This window comes from Echiichthys vipera (genome assembly GCF_963691815.1).
Source record: "Echiichthys vipera genome assembly, chromosome: 1".
Classification (NCBI taxonomy): Eukaryota; Metazoa; Chordata; class Actinopteri; order Perciformes; family Trachinidae; genus Echiichthys; species Echiichthys vipera.
Window position 1 is genome coordinate 35,352,157 of NC_139826.1, and position 18,417 is coordinate 35,370,573.

General features: G+C 41.1%; 3 protein-coding genes across 3 annotated transcripts; all 3 read left to right on the plus strand.

Moving 5' to 3' along the window:
• Nucleotides 1-737: 737 nt before the first annotated feature.
• Nucleotides 738-3,175, plus strand: LOC310946328 (guanylyl cyclase-activating protein 2-like; the record flags this gene model as incomplete). Its single annotated transcript, XM_083912770.1, has 4 exons — nucleotides 738-935; nucleotides 1,021-1,170; nucleotides 2,828-2,936; nucleotides 3,048-3,175. 4 exons carry the CDS (start codon nucleotides 738-740, stop codon nucleotides 3,173-3,175), a joined length of 585 nt encoding a protein of 194 aa, XP_083768896.1.
• Nucleotides 3,176-4,964: 1,789 nt separating this feature from the next.
• LOC310952034 (guanylyl cyclase-activating protein 2-like) lies at nucleotides 4,965-7,818 on the plus strand (the record flags this gene model as incomplete). Its single annotated transcript, XM_083920521.1, has 4 exons — nucleotides 4,965-5,165; nucleotides 6,004-6,153; nucleotides 7,482-7,590; nucleotides 7,679-7,818. The coding sequence occupies 4 exons, from the start codon at nucleotides 4,965-4,967 to the stop codon at nucleotides 7,816-7,818; spliced, it is 600 nt and encodes a 199-aa protein (XP_083776647.1).
• A 32-nt stretch (nucleotides 7,819-7,850) lies between these two features.
• LOC310952046 (malignant fibrous histiocytoma-amplified sequence 1 homolog) lies at nucleotides 7,851-17,445 on the plus strand (the record flags this gene model as incomplete). Its single annotated transcript, XM_083920533.1, has 10 exons — nucleotides 7,851-7,908; nucleotides 13,095-13,956; nucleotides 14,198-14,495; nucleotides 14,667-14,853; nucleotides 14,962-15,155; nucleotides 15,586-16,085; nucleotides 16,428-16,585; nucleotides 16,666-16,840; nucleotides 17,178-17,245; nucleotides 17,336-17,445. The coding sequence occupies 10 exons, from the start codon at nucleotides 7,851-7,853 to the stop codon at nucleotides 17,350-17,352; spliced, it is 2,517 nt and encodes an 838-aa protein (XP_083776659.1). The 3' UTR covers nucleotides 17,353-17,445.
• Between the last annotated feature and the right edge of the window lie 972 nt (nucleotides 17,446-18,417).

Here is an 18,417-nt window from a genome sequence, read left to right on the forward strand (position 1 = left end):
TATAGTTTGAAGTTGAAATTTAAGAGTTCCAGATGTGCAGAACTAGGACTCCAAATGAATGCTAATGTTGCTCGTCATCTGCTGGATAGGCATTTGGCAGGCCCTTGTTTTCTAAAACTGTCACAATAAAAAAGTGTATAAGGTGAAAGCATGTCAGAGCAGGTGCCACATTTATAGAGGCTAAATGTCGGCCGGGGTCGACTCCAACATGTGGCCCTTTGCTCAATGTTGCCCCATCTCTCTCTATCTCCAATTTCCTGTCACACCTCAAGCTGTCCAATCTAAAATAAAGGCATTTCAGCTAATATTGCCCGAAGTTTGTGTGTGTTAAAATAAATGTGATCATATTGAAAGATGAGATAACAAACCCTGCTCTACTTTCTTACGGTGCCCCATTGAAATACTGTAAGAACACTTTCTTGTTCTTGAAATGTAAAACCTACATGAAGCACTTTAACTTGGGTGTCACGTGCCACTACTATGAGTTTGGCCAACATCCACATTGGCTGCAATTCTAATCAACTCAGAGAGGAAACCCCGCCAACATAATACCGTACTAATCCTAATGCTACACTAATCACCTGTCTATAGGCAAACTGGAGCTTTGGGATTCCACAGGGTTAAGAATAAAAAAAAAACACCTAAGACAATGACATGCCCAGTTCAAGTCTGGCCACTCCATCGTGGAGTATGCCCAAAGACTTCAGGACTATGGACTGTTGAATTACAAGCCAGCCATGGGGCAGACACAGCAAACGGAGAACAGTGAGCAGATTGACGTCAAAGCAATCCAGGATATGTATAAAAAGTTTGTTATGGAGTGTCCAAGTGGGAAGCTTTTTCTGCACGAGTTCAAGCGCTTCTTTGGTGTGGACCCAACAGGAGAAGCGTCCGATTATGCGGAGAACATGTTTCGAGCTTTTGACAGAAATGGGGTGAGAGAGTAAAAGCCGCAGCACTGTACTGTAAATCTTTATCAGAATATGTGACCCAATTGTTCTCATTCAATCTACCTTTCAGGACAATACAATTGACTTCCTTGAGTTTGTGGCTGCACTGAACCTCGTTTTCCGGGGAGACCTGGAGCACAAACTGCGCTGGTCGTTTAAGGTGTATGATAAAGACAATAACGGCTATGTGGATAGGAATGAACTACGGTCAATAATTGATGTAAGTCTACCTATAAACCGACAACAACAAAATGCCTTGTGTGGGTGCGGGATGCAACTAGGATACTACTTCACTTTCACTTAAATTAGTGAGGTTTGAGCACAACAGCCTGGGCTGACATGTTCATGTATCATAGCAGGAATCGAACATTACTAATAATATTGACATTAACAAGTAACAAGATAATTTGACTGTGAGCCAGCATGGACAGTACGAGGATTCTGAAACCAAAGCAGCCGATTTACACATTATTCATTTTATTATACACACCTGTTATTTTCTATACTATGACATGTGCTTAGTGAAATCAATGTAGTTGGTTTTCCACCTTGAGAAAATGTATCATAGCCTAACTGTGTTTTCTTCTCCTCAAATGATTATATATATATATATATATATATATATATATATATATATATATATATATATATATATATATATATGTGTGTGTGGGTTCTCAAGCTACAGAAGATGAAAAAAGAAGAAGGAAATAATTCTCAATAATAAAAAATAAACGTGCATATAAGATATGGGCGAGTCTATTCCTTGTGAGGCTATAATTATAGACACAAGGTATTAAGGACAACTTCTGTTTCAATGGACATACTTAGATCATATACAACATTTTTACTGGCCGTGCTTTATTGATTTGGTTCTCAGCTACCGTGTATTTTTCCTCATCAATCTAGTTGCAGGTATGAAAATGTGTGCGTTGTCATGGAGCAGCCAATTACCTGAAGTATAACTTCTCAGGTTTAAATCTGAACTGACATATTCACTCTGTTTCACTGCGTGAATCCAATTGTTTTCAAGCAGTGTATCAAAATAAGTGCATACGGAAAGAAGGGCCTACATTCATTTCTGCATTTCCACTAGTTTATTATTGCGTATTTTAACTGGTAACATGTATGTGAATCTATTCTTCGATAAAATATGCTTCATTTAAAGGAAAATGAAATGCAAAGCCAAAGAATTTGTGAACTTTATGAATAAAAAGATGTGATAATTTATTAATAAGAGTACTCGAGATTGTCAAATAAAAAAAAGAACGAGGTCGCGGGTACAAGCGGCCGAAATGGGTTTTCTCAGGAGGGTAGCTGGAGTCTCCCTTAGAGATAGGGGGAGAAGTTCAGCATCCGTGAGGAACTCGGAGTAGAGCCGCTGCTCCTTTGCGTTGAAAGGAGCCAGTTGAGGTGGTTAAGGATCATCTAGTAAGGATGAACCCTGGGCGCCTCCCTAGGGAGGTGTTTCAGGCACGTCCAGCTGGGAGGAGGCCTCGGGGAAGACCCAGGACCAGGTGGAGAGATTATATCTCCACACTGGCCTAGGAACGCCTCAGGATCCCCCAGTTAGAGCTGGTTAATGTGGCCCGGGAAAGGGAAGTTTGGGGTCCCCTGCTAAAGCTGTTGCCCCCGCGACCCGACCCTGGATAAGAGGCTGAAGATGAGATGAGATTGTCAAATATATTTCAGATTTAAAGGCTTTAATAGAAATATAAAGCCAAAGTGCACATTATGATGTAAAGATGTTTAGTTACATCATTACTCTATAAAACAATTGTCAATCTTGTATAGTTTTTGAGTGAATCATACATCATCACTGAGTGCAGCAGTTTATGCTAAATAGACAAATTTCTTTTTTTTTTTTCTCCATCTAGAGCCTCTATCGGATAAAGAAAGGCACAAAGACAGACATGAGTGATTCTCAGCTTACCGTAGATGAAGTTGTGGATCGATTATTGAAGGCTGTCGATACTGATGGAGATGGTAAGAATTTAGTCACATGTCATGTAACAATGCCATGACAATAGACGGAGGGAATACTTCATTGCACCGGCACAGAACGTTAATCCTGCTTTGACTTTTATCACTCCACAGGTAATATTAACATGGAAGAGTTCATTCGAGGTGCAAATCAGGACCCCTGGGTGCTCAACATGTTGAAGTTGGACATGAACCCTGCTGGATGGGTGCTGGAACAGAGGAGGAGGAGTGCACACTTCTGAAACGTCAAAGCACATATGCCTTTAACATGTGGACAAAGGGAGAACAATTGTGGCTCAAATCCAGGATTTTAATATACAAAATGGATCCAACACACACATTATACACACATTTTACAACTAAAGATTAGGATACATTTCAGATACGTTATCATCATATGCAGTTTCATAGTCATACACTAAAAGATGTTTAGAATTGGCGAAAATTTAGATTTTATTAAGAACAATAGCACTGCGAATATCTGGACCTGTAACAGACATTTCAATGCATAAACAATGTCGAATAGTACTTATTAATAGTAATTACGGTACTCATTCATTCATTCATTCATCTTCAACGGCCCTGTCGGGGTCGTGGGGGAGGTGGGGGGGTTGGCGCACGATCGGATCCCAGCTGACATCGGGCGTGAGATTATTATAACTAAAGTAACTTATTTTTATCTTTAAATACAATTCAGGCAACAATCCCGTACAGTAAAGTGCTTATTAATTCAAGTCACAGCCTTCTTGTGTGTCAAGTGTCAATATCTAAATAGTAATTTGTTATTTCTATTGTTGTTGATGAAATATGGCGTTCTATTTAACACCTTGAAATGGTGAGCGACACACAAATTTAAGCAACCAAAGGTGACTGGCAAAGGCACCAAAAACCCTTAAAAATTAATTGTAATTATTGTTTTTGTAAGTAATTAGTGTCATAACATAAATAAAACATTGGCCTAATGCATTGGTTTAGTAGGGGAGGTTCTCTGAGGGGCCTCTCACCCATTACAAAAGGCACAAAATGGTTCAGTCCGTCCGTTACGACTCAGCGTGACCATCAGCTAATCTACTGACCAGTGACTTTGTAATGTCTTCCCTCAAGAAAGTAAAGTCTGGGTCAGGAATATTTGAATATACATAAAGAAAATCTTGTTAAACATGATACTCTAAGCAAACCTCTTATAACCAAGTGAAGTACTTGTGTTGGGGGTTGTGGTCCAGGGCCCAGAATTTGGTGCCACACCCCTGCGTCCACCGCTCCAGCCCTCCTCCCTATAAGGAGTTTAGTGCTCTTAGACTGTCACCTGAATTTCTTTGTAATTTCTACAGAAATAATATGTGGATTATATACAAATTACATTATTTTTCATAGTTGTGCAAACAGTGAGTGATGACAGTCTGAATAAATGCATTTATTCATAAGTGTTGACTCCTTTACTCTTTAATTACACAGTAGAATGAAAATAGTTGTGTATAAACGTAAACAGAGACAGGGTTACAACGGGTGATTACAACATGAGTTCCCATTAGGCAGACGCAAACAAACAAACAAATTAAGAGGTTAACGTTAAGCACTTGACAAAGCATATTATTGCTATACCAACGACCAAAGACTTAGTGGGCACAAAACAAAGCAAAGATGTTGATTTTTTCTTTTAAAGTGAATTATATGAACAACCACTAGAAGGTACCTGCTGAGATTGTCATGTATACTGTACATATATCCATTGAAGAGTACCCATGACCCAAGGTCACTAAAGGGTCAGGATGGGATCAGGTACGTGGATTACTGCTTTAAACTCAGCTTGCAAACGACTTTGGCTAAAAATAAGCCTCTGGCTTGGGGTCAAGCATCACATGAATCAGTTATTACACCCCTGAGCTGTCGAAGAGACCTCCAGCAGCAGCCATGAAGTCAACAATGAACTATGCCGTTCAGGCAGTTTTAAGGATATGACTTTACAAAAGCATTTGTATTTATTGATTTCTCAATTTTTTTTTTCATCTTAAGCTAGGATTTGAATTTAGAATGGGTCAAAATCAGCAAATACCCACACAGGAAGAAGAACTGGAGTTAAACAGCATCCAGGACCTCTACAAGTCATTCATCATGGAGTGCCCCAGTGGATCTCTGTACCTGCACGAGTTCAAGAGGATGTTTGGAGTACACACTGGAACACCTGAATCAGAGTACATGGACAGCATCTTCCGAGCATTTGACATGAATCAAGTAAGTTACAAAGCTGCTATGAAGTAAAATGATTCAGTCTTCAAATGGAATAATATAGTAAGAATAATAAAACACTTTATTTGCACATTACCTTTAAAATCTTAAGTTTACAAAGTGCTCTGGCGGACGAGGCAAAAGCGCATACAAATCCATACACGTACACATATCTTTGTGAGATATCACATAAAAGGAAGTCTCTAAAAATGTGTTTTAAGAAGTGATTTAAAATAAGTTACTGATTCAGCAAGCCTTAACTCCTTGGGCAGGTTGTCCAAAGCCGAGGAGCCCTAATGAAAGAGGCCCGCTCACTTCTGCTTTAAGCCTCGATTTTGGAACTGTTAAGAAGGCCCCGCCCGAGGATCAAAGGCTGTGAGCAGGCTCCTACGGGGTCATTATTTCTGTAATATGATATAGTCAGGGGCTGGACCCTGGCGAGCTTTAAACGTGATTCGTCAAATCTTAAAATCAATTCTAAAACAAACAGGGAGCCAGTGAAGTGAGGCTTGAATTGGAGTGATGTGATGTCATCTGTCAAAACCACTGAGAAGCCTGGCTGCTGAGTTGTGGACCAGCTGGAGGCGGGAGAGTGATTTATGGCTGGTGCAAGATAGGAGAAAGTTCCCATAATGTAGACCAGAAAGTAAGAGGTCATGAATTACCTTTTTAAGATCGGGCTGTGATGGAGATGGTTATGAAGGAGGCAATGTCCAAGCCCTGGGAGCAACAATTACTTGACACCTGATTTATGTTGTTTTTAAATATATCTCTCTTTGTTATTGGAAGCACATGTCTCAATCTGTCCAAGCATACTTTCCATGTAAGTTTTCCCTGTTTTCAGGACAACACAATGGATTTCATAGAGTATGTGGCAGCGATTAATCTTGTTCTGCGTGGAAGACTTGAAGATAAGCTGCGGTGGTCGTTCAAGGTGTTTGACAGCGATGACAACGGGCGTCTGGACAAAAAGGAACTACGGAAGATTGTCAAGGTAAGGAGTTTTGATTTTTTTAAAATCAACTGACCCCTAACCCTTCTGCAATGAAGGTGCAAATTAAACTCAAATACTGACTTATAGTTTGTAGACATGTGAGCTGTGTGAGGCTGTACCTAACGCTAACATCCGCATGTTCATTCACATTCAGGGGTGCAGATGAGATTTTTGAACTGGGGGGCCAAGCTGTCAGCAAATTATTTCAACTCAATAAGTTATTTTTGCGTAATTCAGGCTTTAACTAGCGCTCAGGTAGTTACTTTCTTAATAGCCTTTGGGCCAATGGTTTGCACAAAAAAGCCATTGGAGAATTCTTATTTGAAATCATGAATAAACAACAATGAACATTATTAGACATAATGTATATGAGGGGGTCATGTCCACCCTGCCCCTAGTGCCATCTGCACGATTGTTTACACTGACAATGCTAGAATGCCGATGATGTATATGGCAGGTATAATGGTCATCATCTTAGTTTAGCCGGTTAGCATGCTAACAACCGCTAATTAGCACAACACACAAAGTAGAGCTGATGCTGATGGGAATGTCGTTGGTTTTGCAGTTATTTGAAGGCCCCCAGGAAGTGCGCTGGACTTTGAAGCCCATTTGACATAGTGGCCAAATGGTGGAATTACAACTTCTTTGTCAATCATGTGATGCCGTTAGGTCAGAATTTATTTATCTTTTCCATTGACTAACATGGAGAAAAAGACGATTTTTAGAAATTTTAATTACTTGTTTCATTATCGGAATTTGACCATTCAAGGTCAAGGTTTCTTTATTTGTCTCCCTTGAGAGAAATTTGTGTTGGACAAGGGCAAGTTACTCATGAATACAAAAAATAGACAAAACAAAAAACATCTTGGACAGTTTAACCACAGGCAAAAACACCAAATCATAGACACAAGATCAAAAGATCAACTCATGGGCCGCTGCTACTTAAAATACAAACTAATTCTTCAAAAAGGCAAACACACTTCTCATCCGTACACATCCGCATTCTTCAAAGCGCCTAGCCTATTATTACTGGAAACCATCCCTTTATTACTAGTGCGATCTGCTGTAACCCTCCAACCCTCCAGGGATAGTTGCTCATAAACCAAAGCATTGGACAAATTCAACATTCAAATTGATCCTTTTATGGCAATTAATGTCTAAACAAGAGTTTATAGCAATCCACCTAATAGATGTATCAGTCGAGCGATGGACTGACATTGCCATCCATAGATCCATACCACTTATGTGGGTAAAAGCCACACACTTTGTCAACAGCATTACTTTTTCAAGATGAGAAAACAGTCTAATTGCTGTGTTTTTCCTTTCAGATAATCTACAAGATAAAGAAAGGTTCTGTGTCTGGTGGAACAGAAGAGAACCTGAGCGCTGATGAGGTGTGTGAGCGCATCTTTCAAGTGGTCGATGTGAACAGTGACGGTATGTTGACTGCAAACTCAAACTGAATTCTCCTCAATATTTAGCCATGAACGATTCCCCTCAAAAACATATTCTGTTTGGACTGCAGGTCAGATTACATTGGAGGAGTTTGTCGAGGGGGCTCAGAATAATCCGTGGGTGCGGGACTTCCTGCAGCTCGATGTCAATCCCAGCGGATGGGTCCAGAAATACTTGTGTGACAGGAAACTCATGAGTACCAAAGATTGAAGGACTTCAATATATTGAGACCAGACTGCCAAATGGAAAAGAACCTCATTGTGAACGCACTGGAGAAACACAAATTCTTCCACCAGCAGTGTGTGAGGAGACTCGTCATGCCTTCATTGTTCTACAGTTTAAAGCCAGCAGTTTGCTGACACAATGAGTATTTTGACTCTATGAGCATATCATATCACATATCTTATCTTACAGTATCCGCAAAGCAATTTCAGTCAAAAACAACTGGACTGGTTGTTTGTCTAGGAAGACGTTTCACCTCTCATCCAAGAGGCTTCATCAGTTCATGTACGCATCTGACCAGGCTGGGACTGGTCCGACCAGTCCAGTTGTTTTTGACTGAATTTGCTTTGCGGATAACGATGACCTGGACGAATGAGAACATTACCAGGCATCTTACAGTATATTACATATTTTTTTTGTGGCCTCTTATTGCTTTGAGTGTTAATAAATAATCTTATGAATCATAAAATGTATTTTCATATTCCTTTTTTATAAATACTCAGTGGAACTTATTATTGGTAGCATACAATTCAGTATGGCATTACTCTATGGCTACGATGGCCAAAAAGTACCCTCACGTTCATATTATATGTCTAGTATGCAGGGGTGCAGACCCGATGTCAGGACACAATAAAAGTACTGCACAATCATTTACTGTGCTTACCATTCTTTTTTATTTGTCCTGAACAGTTAACAGCATGTATCACTGCTTACACCTACTTATTATCTCATCTCATCTCATCTTCATCCGCTTATCTGGGGTCGGGTCGAGGGGGCATCAGCTTTAGCAGGGGACCCCAAACTTCCCTTTCCTGGGCCACATTAACCAGCTCTAACTGGGGGATCCCGAGGCGTCCCCAGGCCAGTGTGGAGATATAATCTCTCCACCTAGTCCTGGGTCTTCCCCGAGGCCTCCACCCAGCTGGACTTGCCTGGAACACCTCCCTAGGGAGGCGCCCAGGGGGCATCCTTACTAGATGATCCTGAACCACCTCAAGTGGCTCCTTTCAACGCAAAGTAGCAGCGGCTCTACTCCGAGTTCCTAGTAAATCATAATTGTAAGGATCTCGGGCATGTAATGTCTACTCACCCCCGATACTTCTCACCAGCTACCTTTTCTCACACTGTATGGGACTACTTTATGCATGATTATTGATATGGATCAAAATATGAAGGATTTTTTTAAAAGCTTGCTGATCAGCGTCTGTGTAAGAAACTACCTTTACGTTTGCATTGTAGTGGAGGAGAGCAGAGAAGGAATGTGGAGTCAAAAATATATATTTTATCTCATCTCATCTTCAGCCTCTTATCCAGGGTCGGGTCGCGGGGGCAGCAGCTTTAGCAGGGGACCCCAAACTTCCCTTTCCCGGGCCACATTAACCAGCTCTAACTGGGGGATCCCGAGGCGTTCCCAGGCCAGGGTGGAGATATAATCTCTCCACCTAGTCCTGGTACTTCCCAGAGGCCTCCTCCTAGCTGGACGTGCCTGAAGACCACCCTAGGGAGGCGCCCAGGGGGCATCCTTACTAGATTCCCGAACCACCTCAACTGGCTCCTTTCAACGCAAAGGAGCAGCGGCTCTACTCCGAATTCCTCACAGATGGCTGAACTTCTCACCCTATCTCTAAGGGAGACTCCAGCCACCCTCCTGAGAAAACACATTTCGGCCGCTTGTACCCGCGACCTCGTTCTTTCAGTCATGACCCAGCTTTCATGACCATAGGTGAGGGTAGGAACGAAGATTGACCGGTAGATCCAGAGCTTTGCCCTCCTCAGCTCTCTTTTCGTCACAACGGTGCGGTAGAGCAACTGTAACACCGCTGCTCCGATTCTCTGGCCAAACTCACGCTCCATCATCCCCTCACTCGTGAACCTTTGTCAAACATTATTTTTTTCACCATTTCAATCATTTCTTTTTAGACGTGAATCTAAAATGGGAAGAATGTGAAGTCTGAAAATGAATGTGTTCAAATGTGAATAATTTAGGGTATTTTTATGCGGGGCATGAATTGTCCCCAACGTTTGAAGCCAATGTGGGTCTTTGGTTTGTGCATTACTATTGTGATATTAAAGGCTGCAATGTGTAGGACTTATAAGTCCGTACTTTGGCACCGTCTGGTGGTATTATGAAGAATGACACTTGGCAGGAGGGAGTGAGAATTAATGGCTCGGAGGAGTGCAGCATTTGTTTCGGTTCTTACAAACAATAAATTGTTATCTCAGTGTTAAGCTTAAACATGATGATGAGGGTTTGAAGAAAATTACAATATTTGCAAATATCAAAATAATGATTGCCAAATGATTCAATTTTTTATAATAGTTGGGAGGTGTAGCGTGGACTAGTGGCTGGAGAGGTGCCAGTTCATCTCCTGGGCTCTGCCGAGGTGCTGTTGAGCATGGCACCGAACCCCCAACTGCTCAGGGCGCCAGTCACTAACAACTCTCCATTAGTTGCATGCATATAGGTCCTATCTGTGCATGTGTGTATTTAGGGCCTGTGTGTGTGTGTGTGTGTGTGTGTGTGTGTGTGTGTGTGTGTGTGTGTGTGTGTGTGTGTGTGTGTGTGTGTGTGTGTGTGTGTGTGTGTGTGTGTGTGTGTGTGTGTGTGTCCAGGTGAAACTGCTCTAGGGAAGGATCAGTATGGACAGAAGGAATAATAACAGCAGCTAATAACCCATTCAATGTACATCAGCATGTGCAGTAAGCATGGTATAATCAACATACATGGGAATTGTGACTGTATCTGTAACTGTACTGTATTTAAGCTTAAAAAAGGGAATCTCATCCCAAACTCTGTGTTCACTGCAGCCATGAGTATAAAATCAGATGATGCTGCCCCAGACCTGTGTCTTGTCACCATGTGTTCTCTCATTCTTTACATCATTTAGGCCTCCATTACCTATTGGCCAATGACCAAGCATATTGCATTATCATTATGTGCTAATGTGATATGCTGGGATATTGGGAACTTCACAAAAATCAGTCTGGATTTGACGCTCATTGTTCACTTCCTCTCCGCTATGGGCCCTAAGGGTGTCTCTGGTGCCCAGGTGCTGCGGCAGATTCCCTCCCAAAGCTTCCCCACAATGCATTCCACAAAGCCGACTATTTACAAGCGGTTCAAGCCTCCCCCATCAATTATGTTTTCTCTCTAATAAATTGTTAAACACATCCTTTTGATGGTGTGGTCCTTGCTAGTGAATTGATCAATCGTTTTGCACACTGAATGGGAATGAATAGAAGCCACTGGCAGCAAGAAATGGTCAGCATAGATATAAAGAAAAGATGATCAAATGATTTGTTGTAAATGAGCTGAAACATGCAAGCACACTGGTCCTAAGAACTACTACTTAAAGTGCAGTTGTTCCATCTAATGGCTTCATACTATTACATGACCAAGTTCACAAAATCACGCATATCCAGCGCTGGATAGAGGGAGATGTTTAGGACAGAGTCCGCGGACTAGATAATGCTCCTGATTGAAATGTATTACCACCAGGGTGAAGTTTGGAGTGTCCTGCTCTTCTTTAGACAAAGAAATTAATACAAAGAAATACCAATTAGACCAAGAGACAGGTCACCTATGCTTGTTTGTTTCTTCCTTTATTTACATCTTACATCGTTTAAAATGAAGCATACCATACATTTATATAGTGAATGGGAAGAATTGGCTGCAGTTACTTTTCTTCCCCAAGGATATTTTGCACTGATGTAGACTTATTGATGGATATATTTAGATAGGCATGTGTGTGTTTATTGTATTTATTTATTTATCCCCATGTTTATTGTATCTATGAATATTAAATATTATATCTCAGGGGATATGGACCAACCAGGTGCTTATAGTTAATTAAAATGTGTGTAGACTTGTGGTCATAATTGTTATAATTATTTCAATTATTGTCCATTTATGTCTGATGAACTCAGCTTTCCAGCCAACTGACAGATTCACAACTGGGACCTTGCTGCTGTGGAGCAACGGTGCTGACCTTTGAGCCACCAGGTTGCCATGCAACAGTTGTACAAAAGCAAATTGTTAAATCTTTAAAACGGGAAGTAAGGGAAGTCCGTGTACTTCACTTCCCTATCTATGTGGTGGGAACCGAAGGTTGAGACGGACAGGCAGCCCTCTCTGTTCCTCAGCACCCTTCGTCTGGAAATCACTTAGCGAGAAAGCGTGAAGATAATGGCCTTTCTAAATAGTAAGAAAGATTTACTTTGAATTTTGTTTGATGTACAGTATGTGGTTGCTATTGGGAATGTTGACAGATCTCTTTATGTTAGAAGAATATGATTTTGAGAGATTTTTTTAAGTGTTCCATAAAGCTTGCATAAAATCATCTTAGTCGAGGCAAATTATCAGTGACGTATTATGTCATGGAAACAATATTAAGGAGATTCAGAAGAAACAGATAGATTTTATTCAAACACAAAAATTAAAAAACATTATTAGTGTTGTTTCTCATAAAGATTATTTTCTTCATTGTTGCTGATGTCAGGCTTTCACCTCAGTTTGTAGATCATTTTTTGAAGATATCTCATTTTTAACCCCATTTTCTGGTTTCATTTTCCCCCGTCACCCCAACATTTCCGACAAATGAATTCACATTAATGGCTTCAGTGGATTCTCTAGCAGAGATTCAGTAAATCTGTGTACAGAACTTTGGGTGAGCTTCAACAGACCACTTAAACGGTACTGACCTTTGAGGAAACAGAGAGCCCAAGCTATATTATCAGCTGTGTCCCACCATCCATCGGTAAATCACCCTGCTACAGTAGAGTGCATGCAGACTCTTCATAATACATGAATGAACTGTGTTAACTGATCATCCGGACTCAGCTGCCACTACAGTGGTTATCAACCATAAGTATCTACAGCACCAATATTCCAGCACCAACTGTTTATTAAAAAATGCGAATGAATTTTGCTGTGCCAGTTTCTGGCGTGGCCGAGCACTAAACACCTACACCTGTGCAGATAACAGACAGTGATCAGAATCTCACATGTATATTTATATACTAGTGGCATCTAGTGTAAGCCTAAAAGCACATTGTCGTTTCTCAAAAGTGTATTCCTAAAACACAGGGATGTGTTTCAAGAAGATTTACCGTTTACTGAATTATCTGGATAACTTTGCTCAGTAAACCCCTTTCAACCTGGAGCAGTCTGTAAAGATAGATGGGTTCCTTTGCAGGGTTCGCCAGACATCATGAAACTTTTGAAACAGTGTCCTGATCTTATATACTATCTATTCATGACACAGGGAACAGTTGGGAGGAATGGGACCTGTCAGGGCAAAAACTGAAGATCCTTCCACAGGATCTAAGACATGCTCGAAGTGTGGATTTGCAGAGGAACAAACTCAAACGGGTCACCGGCATTTCCAGATTCACGCACCTGACGGAGCTTAATCTCTCCAGGAACAAGATAATGGAGTTTTCTCAGGAAATGCGGTACCTTCACAACCTAGAGATACTCTACATGAACCAGAATAACATCAGAGCCATTCCAGAGGGAGTTTTCCCACATCTTGGAAGGTTAAAGTTCCTAAAACTCAGCTCTAATCGCTTGGCCAAGCTTCCCTCAGATATAAACCAATGCACCAGTATCACTTACTTGGACCTTTCCAAGAACTGCCTGCAAAACATCCAACCACTAGTTGGTCTCACAAAATTGAAAGCTCTTTTGGTTGAGAAGAACCAACTTACTGAGCTCCCATCCCAGCTCTTTCAGGAGGGTACCTGTGAGATGACCCTGTGCAAGGCCACAGGTAACCCGCTAAGGTGCCCACCAGAGGAGGTCTGCGCTGGAGGGGTCATGGACATCCAGAGCTATTTCCGTCAAATGGAGGAGAACCCAAACACACGCAGTGCCTGGACAGTCAAGACCATGTTCCTGGGCTCCTCCATGGCAGGGAAGTCCACACTCTGCCGCAGCCTGAGGGAAGGGAAGCCTGTAGTGGTGGCAGTGGAAGACCGGACTGAGGGAATCGAGATCAGTCAACTGTACGCTCAGGAAGTCCGTTTCCTTTTCTGGGACTTTGCAGGGCAGGAGGAGTACTACCTGACGCACCATGTCTTCATCACTCCAAGGGCCCTCGTCATTCTTACCTTTGATTTGGCCAGGTGATAAGTGTAACTATTTTGATTCATCATCTTTTTTAAGATAGTGGTTCCCAGCCATGTTAGCGGTATGACTCTTGTGTTGGTAATGTTGATCATCCACCAATTTAATTGAGACTGAAATATCTCAACAATTATTTTATAGATTGCCAGGAAATGTAGTACATGCATTTATGTCTCTCAAATAACGAACAACACAGATATTAGCCCATGATGACATTTGTTTATTTCGATTTTCTATCAGCTACAGCATTGTGGACCCACATTCTTTCAAAGACCATCTGTGGTTCTGGATCAACAACATACAGTTACGTGTGCCAGACTCAGTGGTGCTGCTGGTGGGAACACACTGCGACCAGTGCAGAGACCAGGAGGAGGTGATGGAGAAGAAGAAAGACATTGAGGAGAAGGTCAAAATCATGTTGGCAAACAGGAAGATGGTTTTAAAACACCAGAGGAAGAATCTGGAAGAAAAAATGGACGCCTCTCTCTTTACGGACCAGCTAGATGAGCTAGATTGCCTTTTGGAATACAACTTGAAGGTACTGATTAATAGTTAGATTATTATATATTTTTAAAATCCTTTAAAGGTCTAAACAATCTAAACTTTAAGATATTTTTAGCTCTTAGTGCATGGATTGTTGTATTGTATAAATTGAGTGTTCTTGCCTTGTCAGCCAGCCTCTCACAGCTCTCCTTCACCTTCCTTCTAGGTTCTGGATCTTGTAACCATTGACTGCACCAGGACTGACGACATTGCAAAACTTAGATGTCATATCTTGACATGCATTCAATCAGAGAGTGTTTTTCTGTGTTCTGAGAGCATCTTACCAAAAAGTTATGAAGCGGTGGAACAAGCCATTCATTTCCTTGTTACACTAGAACAAATTCCCCGACATGGTAACTCACTTTTGAACTCCAAAGATGGCGTGCTTTATTTAACTTTGGCTATTACAGAAAGTTCTCACGTTGATTTAACACCCTTATTGATTTTTTCTCTGTTTTCAGGTATTATTTTACTTGAAGAACTGGGCGATTTACTTCTAAACCATGTTCAAATTAGCAGAGAGACTCTGCAGTCCATCTTACGGTTCCTCCTGCGATATCTGCATCGGATTGGAGTGATTGTTTGGTACGAAGACATCGGTGTCCTCAGTGACAGAGTGTTTATCCAACCTTCATTCCTCATCTCAATGTTCAAGGTCAGCTGTGGCTTTTTATTTCAGTGTGAGAAAATATACTCATATAATTACAAATCCCAAATGTACGCCATTGTTTGTAAATTATCATTTTACCTACCTTAAAAATATATGTATATATAATATATCTTTTGGACATATCCTTACATACCTTGATTCCTGTGTACTTTAATTTTCTGGTAATTAGAAATGTTAAACATTACCAACATTTTTATTTCCACACATTTTATGTGCAGTGTCAGCATAAGAGCAGCTCAATTCATTTTATTGGATGGATCAGATTGCTGGATTGTCCTCATTCATCCGATATCCGATCCAGATAATTAGTCAATATCGAAGCCGGTATCTGATCCGGGTATCGGATCCGGGTATCGGATCGGTGCATCTCTATTCACAACCATATTTTCACTGCTGCCTCTTTTTATCAATGTAGACAATTGTGAGAGATGACCTGGTGCAGCAGCTGGAGGGGATCTCCAGAGACCTTCTCATGCAGGAGGGGGCTCTGGTGAAACAGAAGTTCACCTGGGTGGATGACCTGAGGTCCAGAGGCACATTGCACAATGCAGCCATGCGCATCTTGGTCCGCAGAGAGTTAGAAAAAGTTGTCGTGGATGATGACGACTTGGTCGAAGAGGTGGTGGGAACCAAAAGGGAGGAGGGCATAATACTCACCCTGCTGCAGCATTTTGAGGTCTGCCTCCCCACTCTTGTCCGAAACCACCTGAACCCTCAAGCGCCAGAATTCATCCCTGGTGAGAAACAGTGGAAGTCAGCGAAGGAAGCCAAGAGAGACCCAGATGGAGCCTGTCTCTTCCCCATCTACCTGAAGGACAACCTCACGGTCTGCAACAAGTGGGGCGAGGACAAGCAAGATGACCTCAGTGTCCATGTGTACATCCTTCCAGAGATTCCTCATGGCTTCTTCCACAGGTAGCAGAGCTTGGAACATCTTTCATCATTGACTTTTTTACATTAAGCGTTTCTCACAAAATGCAACATGTCTCCTCGAGGTCTAACAAACATGTAGTAGAAGGGAAATTCCATTCAAGTTTCATCATCTGAGTCCTTTTGTATTGGATATACTGTATACACGATACTTATATTTACTTAATTGATTAAATATGTATCTGACACATAAAATAACAGCTGTTAACAACTTTATCTGACACGTCTTTTTTTTTCTTCTTATTAATCCAAATGCTGTATTTCCTGGTTTCAAATCTTGTGTCACCGATAAACTTATTGCCTTTATCTACTGTGTATAACCATCAGAGCGATCATCAAGACATGCTCCCTGTACCTGACTCACTGGGTGGGGAGAGAGCAGTGTCTTCTCTGCTGTGGAAACAGACTGGTTCTGGTGAGAGAGATGAATAAAGATGGCGATCCATTCATAGAAATACGTACTAGGAGACCTGAGAAGGATGACGGTAAAAATCTATGATCACTCTTCCATAATGAGTCCAAATGCTCTGCACGTCTAAAGTGTACAGCTGTTTTCTCTCCTCAGAGTTGCGGCAGTTGTGGGATCTGATCTTGGCGGTGATGTCCAAGTTGTTTGTGCTTTCCAGGCAGTGGCCAGGACTGACTCAACAGGTGCACACACCCTGTCCAGAGAGAGGCTGTCCGCACTACTTCACTTGGAGGGACTGGCATGAGCTCGACAACACTGACTTCTACAACATGTAAGTGTTGCCTCAGGTTTGTGAAACTCGAGTATTAGAATTAGTTCTGATTCACAGAACTATGCACCTGTTTCCCTTATGTTCTTTCAAAATCCCAGAACAGTTTAAGAACATCTTTTACTGAAGGTATTTCCAGAGTCAGTTTAAACACCTCTGCCCACATGGTACCATTTAAATAAAGTTACGACAGGAGAGCTCTGCCCTGGGTCAATGAAACCCCCCCCCGTAACATGATGTGTGCCCTTTTACTGAGCATCAGTGATACTAGGGAGGTGTAGAACCATTGTGTATCAAGCAAAGACAACACGGTTGCACCTTTCTTTGTCTCTCTTAATAGTGTGAAGGAGGATAAATTGGTTTGCCAGGGAGGCCATACACGACGGACGGAGCTGATTTTTCCCAAAGGTAAATGTCTACATGTGATGTAAAAGGGGAAATCAAAAGGATGTCTGCTTTAAATTTTATGTCTAATAAATCAACATGTTTTCACTTCAGTTTCCATTTTGCAGTGAGATGAAAATAATCCAAAGCACAGCAGAAAGAAGATGACTCCAGATCAGAGTTGCAAGTAACGACATAATTCTGCAAAAACAACAGTATCACGGTCTTAAATTAAACATTTCACTTGTGAGCCTGAAAGGAACATTGTCAGTGCAGGTAGCAGTACTGCATTTGTAGTAGCTACAATCTGTGTTTGGTTTGAAGTCTAGGCTACTTACAGTGTGAAGTACCGCATTGTATTGTAAATGTCTGTCACATTGTTGCAGAACTTCCTGGTTCAGATTGAACTCGTTACACTGTTTCACTTGATCTAATGGACTTTAATGTTTGTAATGCATGCCTACAACTTCAAACACCCTAAAGCTGTTATGTGAAATGATATGAGCTTAGATACCTAAACCATCAAGGGTGACCTTTTACATGTTGCTGAATGTATATGTATGAACATATTTTGCAGGTGTGGGATATTTGATATGTTTTATTATTTTTAGTATTTCATTAGAGCATTTTTGATTGGACTTCTGGGGTATGGATGTGAAACTATAATGGGGAAAGAAAGAAAAAAGAGAGCAGAAAATGGGGGAAAATGGGGAAGAAATATGACGGATAATGAAAAACAATGCATTTTTTTCTTTTTCTGATTTATACATAGACCGTATACTGTTGTTATCATCACTTCTCTTGGTGTTCCTGTGTTGCCCTCTCCTGGTTTCTCTCTGACATTAAATGATATGAGCTTAGATACCTAAACCATCAAGGGTGACCTTTTACCTGTTGCTGAATGAATACGGATGAACATGTTTTGCAGGTGTGGGATGCTTTGATATTGTTTTATTATTATTATTATTTCATTAGAGCATTTTTGATTGGACCTCTGGGGTATGGATGTGAATCTATAATAGAGAAAGAAAGAAAAAAGAGAGCAGAAAGTGGGGGAAAGGAGGACGAAATGAGGAGTTCTTTTCCAAAACGCTATAAATCCATTTTAATAGTTTTCAGGAAAATTACATTTTTTACTTAGACCCACACATTTGGTTAATATTCAATTTATCTTGTCAAAATGTTTTATGGCTCAG